General features: G+C 43.4%; 1 protein-coding gene across 3 annotated transcripts in view; it reads right to left on the bottom strand.

Annotated features, from left to right (window-relative positions):
• Positions 1–4,764: 4,764 nt before the first annotated feature.
• dnmbp (dynamin binding protein) overlaps positions 4,765–11,385 on the bottom strand; it is a 123,120-nt gene continuing 116,499 nt past the window's right edge. For all 3 annotated transcript variants that reach the window (XM_063221928.1, XM_063221929.1, XM_063221930.1), the window contains 4 exons: positions 10,354–10,545; positions 9,161–9,359; positions 8,096–8,811; positions 4,765–7,355 (listed from right to left, as the gene is read on the bottom strand). In XM_063221928.1, coding sequence (XP_063077998.1) covers positions 7,170–7,355; positions 8,096–8,811; positions 9,161–9,359; positions 10,354–10,545 — 1,293 coding nt within the window. In that variant the 3' untranslated portion in view covers positions 4,765–7,169. The remainder of the gene's footprint in view (positions 7,356–8,095; positions 8,812–9,160; positions 9,360–10,353; positions 10,546–11,385) is intronic.

Raw genomic sequence — 11,385 nt, 5'->3', positions numbered from 1 at the left:
TGTTGTGATTTACTTTAGTTTACCAAAGTGAATGTCTTTGACTGTGCCTTTGCAGTAGCAGCTCCACTACTCTGGAACTGGTGTCCTGTCTATATGAGCGACCCTTCGAGATATGATTCTTTTCACTAATGAGCATGCGCACGCATGCGCACACCCTCGCGGCGGTTTTCGCGGGTGATTGCCCATCGAATTGTGCGACCGCAGATTACGATAGGATCCCCTGAGACTGTCAAATTCAGTGACTCAAACTGTATCTCCTCCTGAGGTTACCACCAGTCGTCCATAGTGTAGTTAGCCTATAGCCTGTCCACCGACTGTCATCGACAGAACACCGGTACACCTTACACCAGGGGTGCCAAACACCAGGGGACCAAAATCAAAATGTTGTACAATCTTGCAGGTCCAGCCCAATATTTATGTTTTTTGTTTTTTGAAAAGCGATTAACACTTTTAGTAGTCCCCTTCCAACATTCATGATGCCCATTCAAAAAAAAATTACCTTTTACACGAATACTTACCACCACCGTCAAATTCTAAGTATCCATTATGACTGAGAAACTCTTTTTTTTGCTGATAGTCTTACTGCACTTTAGTCATACTAGTAAATATTAGTTTTATTATGTATTTATTTATTTATTAGTAAATATTAATGAAAAGATGAAATTTGGCAATAGGCAGCACAGCTTCTATTAGCAGCATAGTTGCAATACCTACTCTGGCCACCATTCTACTCAATGCACTTTTAAAGTATAGTAATGTGCCTGGTAATGAAATGTATGTTACAGGACAATTATGAGTTGGCCCAGTAGCCAACAGGCCTTTGTAACAGCACATCTGTACAAGTGTCTTATCCCCACTTACAGTATTAAGCCAAATGAAGTACCATATAATACGTGTTCATGAAATTGGCCTACCTTTAAAAGTGCATTGAGTAGAATGTTTTGTTTGTGGAATTATACAGACTCCTTGTTAAGCATTAGTTATGCATTTGTTAAGCATTATTCAAACCCTAGATGATATTTTGTGAAACATTTCTTAACCCGGGGAAGGATTGGCAAAGGATACAGACACCATTCATCATTTGCCAATCCTTTCCCGACTCTCTCACACACATGTATCAGTATCAAAAACCATTAACAGTGTATGTTAATGATTAAGTAATGAGAAATAATAGAGATAATGGTTAACAAATGTTTTACAAAGGGTTATCTAAGGTTTGAATAATGCTTAACAAATGCATAACTAATGCTTAACAAGGAGTCTGTATTATAAAGTGTTACCGTGGAATTTATTTGAGTATCACAGAACTACGTACGCAAATATGGCCAACTAACAAGCTTTGCTCATGTGATACTGAATCCTTCATACATGACCGTAATCCATGCCGTTGTGTCTTCTGGACTTGATTATTGCACTGCCCTGTTTTTGGGCCTGCCCTCTGTGGGCCAGATGCCTGCTTATCCCCTGTCTATTCAGAGGAACTCATCCCGCCAAAGAGCTTTCGCCTTCTACACATCCTCCTTATGGAAGGCCTCCCTGGTCTTCCTGTCAATGTGAAGGAGGCAGGCTCTATTGAGGTTTAACTTTGTTTCCATATGTACGTGATGGAAAATCTTAGTTTTATGCATATGTATGCATACCTTGCACTGGTCTGACGTACTAAGTACATTATGATGGAGTGGGGCTGTGTGTGTGTTCTGACTGACATGACAACGTGCCTGGCTCTTTGTTGTAGCGTCCAGAACCCTAGAAGGTCAGGGTTCGAATGCTGGTGAGGCGATACTATAGCAGAATGTCATTTATCTAACTCTTAAAAAATATTTTGTTTTTGGTCAAAAGATAACTTGCTGTAACACTAGCCAATAAAACATTATATTATGTTGTTCATCATGATGTCCCACAGCCTCTGCTTTACCCATCACACACACACACACACACACACACACACACACACACACACACACACACACACACACACACACACACACACACACACACACACACACACACACACACACACACACACACACACACACTAGCTGTTGTCCTCACCACTGATGATGCAACACACACACACACAGACACACACACACAGACACACACACACACGCACGTTGCTGCTCCAGTCTTTGGTGTGCTAGTGTCCTCTAGTGGCTGGAGTGTAAAGTGCTTGTGAAAGTCTGATTCTCACTCGCCGCTCTAATTCATCCCAAAGGTGTTCAGGTCAGGACTCTATGCAGGCCAAAAAAGACTTAATCTACACCAGACTCACATCCATGTCTTTATGGACCTTGCTTTGTGCACATGACCTTACATGGCGCAGGACTAGACCAAGTAACTCATTTTTTTCCACTTGGCAGGTCGGTCATGTTTACTCGTGGGCCTGCAGTTCAAGCAGAATGGACCACAAAGGTGCAAAGGACTTCAACCCCTTAACACAGAGCCTCTGTTGTAACCCCACTGTCATCAAGATTGTAATGAATTGTAATGATAATTGCAATGATGAGTCGTAATCCGTTACTTAAGGCTCTCGGAAATGTTATAACAATGTTGTTATGATATAGTTGAGTCTGATGCTGGGCCCATCTGCACAGATAAGCTACTACCTCAGTTTCAGCTCTGTCAACACACTGCTGTGGGTCAATGAAGAACTGCCAGAGGGAATGCAGGAAGAATAGAATTTTACAATCTCTGTACAGCTGTGGACTGTCCTGCAGGGGGCGCCAGTCAACCACCAATGCTGGCAATCTGGTAGCATTCACCTCCATTGGTAGGCACATAGAGGTAGAAAATAACACTAGAGAGGACCCCGCCCCCCTTTTTGCGGCAATCTGTATCGGCCATTATCTGTAGGTAGATCAGAGAAATGGAAATTAACGGAGAACGAGGCTCACCTCTGTCAAAAATGGCTTAATCATGTGAAAATGTCCATCAACACACTATACAAGGACAATAGTTCAAGTGTGTTGCTAGCCATGTTCATAAAAGATATTATTTGCTTTTTAAATGTATTTTATCGACTCATATGATTTAAGTAGATATTTAGCCTGACATTTCAAATCTGGTCTTTGATTAATGTGTTACTTCATATTCACACAGTTTTAGTCAAAAAATTGACAGGGGTGGGCATGTTCTCCATTGACTTGCATTGCCTGAAGGTACCTACAGTGAGTCCAATATGTATTTGATCCCTTGCTGATTTTGCCGGTTTGCCCACTAATAAAGACATGATCAGTCTATAAATTTATGATAATGTGTATTCAAACATGGAGAGACAGAATATCAAAAAGAAATTCCGGAAAATAACTTAAAATAATATATTTTAATTTATTTGTATTTAATTTAGGCAAATAAGTATTTGACCCCTCTAGCTAAAGACGATAAAGTGCTTTGTGGCAAAGCCCTAGTTGTCTAGCACTGAGGTCAGATACTTCTTTTAGTTGATGACAATGTTTATGCATATAGTAGAAAAGATTTTTGCCCGTTTTTCTTTGCATATTATCTCTAAAACATTAATAGTTTGTGGCTGTAGCTTGGCAAATGGGAGGTTCAGTTCTTTCCATAGAATTACTATAGGGTTAATATTTGGAGACTGTAGGCTACTCCATGACTTTAATATGCTTCTTATTGAGCCACTCCTTCGTTGCTTTGACTGTATGTTGTGTATTATTGTCATGTTGGGAGATCCAAAAATGGCCCACCCTTCAGTGTAGTGGTGGAGGGAAGGATGTTTGCACTCAGGATTGCACATTACATCTCTCCCTCCATCCATTCATTGACGATGTGAAGTTGCCCTGTGCCTTGGCCAGACAAACACCCTCAAACCATAATGATACCACTTTCATGCATGATGGTGAGGAGGGTGTTCTTGGGATCATAGACAGCAGTACTCTTTCTCAAAACACATTGAATTGTGTTAATGCCAAACAGCTTGATTTTGGTTTCATCTGACTACAGCACCTCCTTATCATATCTTAAACCAGTCTGATGTCCGTTGGCGAACCTCAGGTGGGACTGCACAGGTTCCTTCTGAAGTAGAGGTACCATGTGTGCACTACAGGATTTTAAACCTCTGTGGCATTAAGTGCTACCAGTAGTTTTCTCAGTGATTTTGGTCCCAGAAGCTTTGATATCATTGCCTAGTTCATCCCGTACAGGTCTAGGGTGCTTTCTTTCTGTTCTCATGATTATCAAATCCCTACAAAAGGTCAAATCTTGTATAGAGCCCCAGACAGGCTGATGGATAGTCATTTTGTATTCCTCACATTTTGGAAGAAATGCATCAACAACTGGGTCATTAATACCCAGTCTCTTTCTTGTGGCTTTGCAGCCCATTTAATCTTTGTTCAGGTCTAAAATCTTGTCCCTGATATCATTTGACCGCTCTTTGGTCTTTCCCATGCTGGTGAGGTTGGAGTGTGATTCTGCTGATTCAATGGGTCTTTTATGCATGTTAGTATGTACAGGTGTCTTTAATTCAGATGACAAGTTGATCGGAAGTGACCATCTGGTCTGTGGGCCCGGAACTGTAATCAGTTGGCAGGGGATCAAATACTTATTTTGCTCGATGAAATGGAAATAAATTAATATATATTCTCTTAAGTTAATTTCTGGATTTTCTTTTTGATATTCTGTCTCTCCATATTAGAATACATATTATCATAACATTTATTGATTGATCATGTATTTGTTAGTAGGCAAACCAACAAAATCAGCAAGGGATCAAATACATATTGGACTCACTGTACACTACCTACGGAAGTTGGGAAGCTCCAGCTGCCATTTTCCAGTGCTGTCGCAAATTGCTGTGTCCTCTCTAGTGTTATTTTCTACCTCTATGGGTAGGCATCACCACCATTGGAATACCTGGAGGCAGCCGTGGACTAACGGTTAAGGAGTTCAACTGTAGATCCGAGGGTTGCTGGTTTAACCCCCACCCTTACCTCTCCCTTCCTCACTCCAAGACTGAAGTGTGAACCTTGAGCAAGGCACCCAACCCCACACTGCTCCAGGGACTGTAACCAATACCTTGTAATACCGTAAGTGTAATGTAATGGTAGCATTCACTGACAAATTCACAGTCAAAAATTCAAAATTCACACAGATGTCTTTTTTTAAATTACTTTTTTTTATTATGTTCCAAGATGAAGACCTGAGACCTCTTCTTATTTTACACCAACGTTCCCACAGGGATAACCAACCAGGCTGTATATCATAATGCTTATGCTTTCACATCTTCAGAATATATATGTAAAAAATAAAAAATAATAACAATAAAAAAACAAATTGTCCACTGCTAAATTCACACATGTCCACCTACTGTACTGTGCGGTGGTGTAAAGCCACCGCAGGTAAGGCAGCCGAGGGCAGGGCAGGGTAGCGCCATTCACCAGCCGGAGGTGGACACATACTGTAGGATGCTTTTATTATGAAGTAATCACCACTCCATACTGTAGACCGCTTTTATTATGACACAGACGTGCCACTCCATACTGTAGGCTGCTTTATTATGAAGGAGAGGCGCCTCTGTCTTGTCTTCAGGATTGTCTCAGCGCACACCCATTGTGGGAGAGCAGTAGGGGGGTCGGAGGGAGAAGGCGGGGGCCATTGTGTGGAGGATGTGTCTCCTCATACAGTATCAAATTCAATCCAATGCATTATTGGTGACCTCTGTTTTACACTCACACACACACACACACACACACACACACACACACACACACACACACACACACACACACACACACACACACACACACACACACACACACACACGCACATGAGCACACATACACGCATACACACACTTTTTTATATCTAATACTTCACCGCATCATTTCATCAGTGTATTTTATGGGGTGCCTTGTGCAAACGTTTATCAGTTCATAACCATCATCACCAACATCATCATCACCATCATCATCACCATTATTTTCATGCACAGGCTGCTAGTGATAGTGTACAAGTGATACAAGTCTGCAACCATGACCATATCAATGTACTGCAACAGTCCACTGTTAGCACATGTAGTGTAATGCGAGGTCCACAGTCCACTGTAGTGTCGTGTAGTGTAGTGTGGGATCCACCTCCATTCAAAACAGCTCCACCTAGTGGAGAGCTATGGGAAATTCAGTCCAGTCCACACAGTCTCACCTCACCAATGCACCCAGAATAATAATGAGACGTGGGGAAAAGAAGAATGGAGTGATGGAGGGAGAGAGAGAGAGATAGTAAAAAAGAGTAGGGTAAAGATGTAAAAAGAAGGGTCTTTTAGAAGTACTTTTAGTGAAGAGTCCTCTCCCTGCACGGCAAAGTGCACCAGCAGCTTGTATATACGAATTTATATATATATAGAAATTTCACCAAGATATTTTAGTTCTCATTTCCCCGCTCCAGACTGCCTCTTTCCTTTGCTTCACTAGTCACTCCAGCATGTAAGACTTCTCTACACCGTCACTTTCAATCAAAGACGGGGACTTAAAAAAAAAGTCAAAAGTCAGAATTAAAAAAATAAGGCACCACCGTAGTCCAACCGTCGCTTCTTTGAGGGTCATTTAAGTGTCTGTGTAGGCTGGAGAGTAGGCAATGTCCTCTCATGTCTATAGACCTCCCAAAGTGGTTTCCTTGCAGAGAACCAGGCCCACCACCTCCGCCTCCACCACCCTCAACCCAAACATTGCACCCGAGCAGGGGCTGGGCATACCCCCGGTAGTCCATGGGACTTTGGAGTGTGTGGAGGAGAGGAGAGAAGAGGAGAGGAGTGTGGTTTTCATCACCATCATCATCATCATCATCATCTTGTTACGTCAATCTGACACGCTCTGAGAGCACGTTTGAGTTTCGGGTGTGCATCTCACAACAATCCATGCGGTCTGAGGTGCTTTCGACAGCACATCTGGGATTTGGATGCGCTGGGGTGAGTTAAGGATGGAAGATGGGCTGGGGGTTTGGGCGGGGGGGTTGTCGAGTGGAGGGGGTGGGGCCTGGTGCAGGGCCCCTCAATTACTTTTTTTCGTCACCAGCCAAAATGGCTAGCATGCTAATCTTACCAGCCAAACACACACTCTCTAATGGGGCAAAGTGGCTGGTAAGTTGGTCTCTTTTCTACCAGCCAAACTGAAATTTCACCAGCATTTGGCCGGTGGGCTGGGGTTAATTTAGAGTCCTGTTCAGGTGTACTCGGACTTCCGGATGTAGTTGGATGGTACGTAACCACGGCGACCCCCGGCCTCGCCGAGCCACCATTCGCTGTTCCCTGTCATGTCGTGGAACTCCAGGATTCGGACGCGCTGATTGGCCGAAATACTCAGCTCGTTGGCACAGCGGGCACTGAAGGGGTACAGGGCGTAGTAGATCTGCAGAGCACAAAGAAAATAAATACATAAATATAATATATATGTTAGCAAATAATATATATAATATATAACTATATAAAATTCGCTCTAATAAAACGAGCATAAAGTCAAGAATGTGTGCGGTAGACTTCTTTCCTTTAAAGTATTGGACATTCCTGCATCTACCAGCACCTAGGAGCTGTACATGGAACTTTGAACTGTTGAATATAATATATATATTATATATTATTATTATATATTATATATATATATATATATATATATATATATATATATATATATATATATATATATATATATATATATACACACACACACACACACACACACACACACGAACATACACTATATATAATATTCATACAATTAAATACACATGTACTGTGTAGGGCAGAGTAGATCAAAATCATAGATATGATGATGTTAAGAAACAGTCGGATGTGGACCACTTGCAGGTTCTTACAAACTACCTTAGATTCATGGAGCAGATTTTGGTAAATACTGAATACTGAACCTAGAGCCAAGGAGTTTGTGCTTCTTACAGGACATAGAATCTACCCTTTACTCAATAAGTGTTCCTGTCCTTCAGGATCAGAATCTTTACTCTCCTCTACAAGATCCAGGCCAGACACACGGTGAACTTTAACTGTAAACGTAAATACTGTAAAAAAACAAAAACCAGCGTAAACAAAGCATCAAAGTCTACTCTGGGTTAAGCAAAAGGTTGTGAGGGCCTTTACCTGGTGTCCGTCTAGATCGGGGTCGGGGTCGGGATCGGCCTCCACCTCCGGTTCGCTGTACTCCTCCTGGGGGTGCGGAGGTCTCCTGTGGGGCGCGGCCCCTGACCCCGCCTCCCTGTTCCGCTTCTGGTGCACGCTGAAGGCCGCGCGTGACTGGTTGCTGCCGTACTTGTGCGCCGTCGTCTCCAGCCAGGTGGGGTTGCGTCCGGACGAGCAGGAGTCCGTCTCCGAGGAGTCCTCCAAGAACTCCCTCTGATTGGTCGGAGTGGAGTTGGAGGAGTCCCGGACTCCAACCCCTGCGCTGGTTGTTGTGCCGATGCGGTAGGAGGTGGAGGAGGACTCGGAGGACGAGTAGGAGCAGTCTCTGTGGTTACCATGGTTGCCAAGACCGGCTGCGTTACGATAGGCAGACACATCTCCCGAGAGTTCTCTGTGATTGGCCGAGCCCCTGTGGGAGGAAGAGGAGGAGGAGGAGTCCAGAGACGGGTCTTTCTGATTGGTGGAGGGGCGAGCATGTGATTGGCTGGTAGAAAAGGAGACGGCGGCCGTTTCCTGGTTGAAGGTGAGCGTGCTGTTGCTGTTTTGGCGGGAAAAGACGGGCGAGGAGCCTCCGTAGCCCGACTCGTTAGACGACTGGCTCTCGATGGAGACGTCTGATTGGCTGCGGCGCGGGTTGTAAGGCTTCAGGAAAGAGCTGTACACAAAGCCCTTGGTGACTGGTGAGACAGGAGAGGACAGAGAGAGGACAGTTAGACATCAGGGGTGCGTTTCTGGAAGCCATAGTTGGTAACTACGTTAGCTACTTTGTTGTTTGCAATGCAATTTCCCATTGGCTACTACCCAAGTTGCTAACTGGCTAACAATTACTCTTTCGAGAAACGCACCACAGGGTTGTAAGGTTTCACGAAGGAGCTGACGAACAAGGGTAACAATAGATAAGTTCATATGCTGCTGAAAAAAAACTACATGGTCCATGGCAGCAGGGTTATCCACTTTAAGATTCTCATCAGATAACCAAATATATAAAGCACAAACCAGGAAGCAGTAAGCTTAAACTCCACCCACCTCCGTTGTCAATCAGCCAGCGGTTCTGGCTTCCCATTGGGTCCTGCTGTTTGATGACGCCCACCAGGTCTCCCTCCAGCACGGACACGTCCAGGTCCTGAGCCGCGTTGAAGTTCCTCTCCGCCTGGAAGAGCTTGTCAGGGGCGTAGCGTGCTAGCAGGCCCGTCTTGTGCTCATCCGTCTGCAGAACGTAGTTAGGCTACAAGCAGAAGAAGAAAAAAGCAAACTGTATAATAAATATATACATCAAATGCAGCGCGCCTTTTTTTCGTACGTCTGAAGAACATAGTCAAGCTAAAAGAACAGCAGAAGAAAATGTTAATATACAATATATAATAAATAATAGGGCTGGGACATTAATGCATTAATTTTGAGTAATTAATCACACAAAAATTAACGCGATTAAAAAAATTTACTCATTTTAATCTCACTATAATATAGCTATGCTAGTTCTGGATTAGACCAGTGGATGGCAATATTATGCCTGACGGTGAACAGCCTGTTGAAACTGAGAAGAGTGCTCTCTTCTTTTAAAAATAAACAATATTTTTAGATTAAGCTTATTTATTGTCATTATTCAAAATCCATGTGAAAAAAAAAACTTTTTACTGTTCTGAAGTCAGATATTTAAATGCGATAAAAATGCGATTCATTCGATTAATTAATTTCAAAGCCTACAGATTAATTCGATTAAAACTTTTAATCGAGTCCCAGCCCTAATAAATAAATAAAATACGTCTTCTCCAAGGTCTTCTGTGTTTGTGTGTGTGTGTGTGTGTGTGTGTGTGTGTGTGTGTGTGTGTGTGTGTGTGTGTGTGTGATGTGTGTTCATACTGGGCCCTGCAGTTGTTTCTTGGAGGTCTGCTTCTCGAGGGTCTTCTGTGTGTGTGTGTGTGTGTGTGTGTGTGTGTGTGTGTGTGTGTGTGTGTGTGTGTGTGTGTGTGAGTGAGTGAGTGAGTGAGTGAGTGAGTGAGTGAGTGAGTGAGTGAGTGAGTGAGTGAGTGAGTGAGTGAGTGAGTGGGTGTGTGTGTGAGAGAGTGAGTGAGTGAGTGAGTGAGTGGGTGTGTGTTTGAGAGAGTGAGTGAGCGAGCGAGTGTTTGTACCGGGCCCTGCAGTTGTTTCTTGGAGGTCTGCTTCTCGAGGGTCTTCTGTGTGTGTGTGTGTGTGTATGTGTGTGTGTGATGTGTTCATACCGGGCCCTGCAGTTGCTTCTTGGAGGTCTGCTTCTCGAGGGTCTTCTTCTCGAAGGGCTTGCTGCTGCGCGCGGGCGGCATGTTCATGTTCTCGGGGAAGAAGCTGAAGCTCTGCAGCAGCTGCGTGACGCGACTGTGCTCCTCCTGGAACAGCGCGATCAGGTTGCCCTCTGTCCCACAGATGCCCGACAGCTGAGGAATAAAAACACACATAGGCCTCATTTAACGCTTTTATACTTTACAGTGCTAAGTGAAAGAAAGATGTCTGCACACTTTGTGCTCTTCCTGCCAAGCTTTCGGTCGACTGACCTTCCTAAGTGTGCAGACAGTTTTCTTTCATTATCACAGTTTTTGCTTTGTTTGGCACCTGTCAATCAAGAGTGTGGTATAATCCAGTCAAACACTTTACAGTGCACAAGGTAAATTGTACAACCCCCTTATTTAATGATCAGGGTGTCCTCCGTACCACAGATGCCCAACAGCTGAGTAGTTAACGCACATATCTCTTATTTATAGGGCTGGGTTCAAAAGATCGAATCGCGATCCAACATTGATTCACGTTCGAAAAGGGTAATATCGATTCACAACTTTGTGGATCGATCTTTTGCCGATCATTATAGGTGCTATTTTCTCAACCATATCCTGTAGCTCTCTTCCACAGTTTCCCACTTATTTCTCACATACCAATGTATTTCATGTTTGTGTGGGCATCAAAGGCTGAGATATTTAGGTTTTTATAACCGGTCTTAGAATTCTAGGCATTAATGGGTTAAAGCGACAGCCCAGCAATACAAAAGATCAATATCAAATCGAATCGGATCGGTTCGTGGATCTAATCGGATCGTACCTTCTGGATCGGAATCGAATCGATCCAGGAAATTTGGATAGATTCCCAGCCCTAATTATTTTTTATTTAGCTCTCTTATTCTTTACAGTGCACAAGGTGCACCGTACATCCCCCTTATTTATCCGTTTCTTTCAGGTTCCCCTCCGTCCCACAGATTATGTATTTCATTCGGTACAGTGCACATC

Source organism: Engraulis encrasicolus, chromosome 17, assembly GCF_034702125.1.
Source record: "Engraulis encrasicolus isolate BLACKSEA-1 chromosome 17, IST_EnEncr_1.0, whole genome shotgun sequence".
NCBI classification, from domain to species: Eukaryota; Metazoa; Chordata; class Actinopteri; order Clupeiformes; family Engraulidae; genus Engraulis; species Engraulis encrasicolus.
Note: the sequence above shows the minus strand (reverse complement) of the source record. Positions and strands in the feature narration are given on the sequence as shown.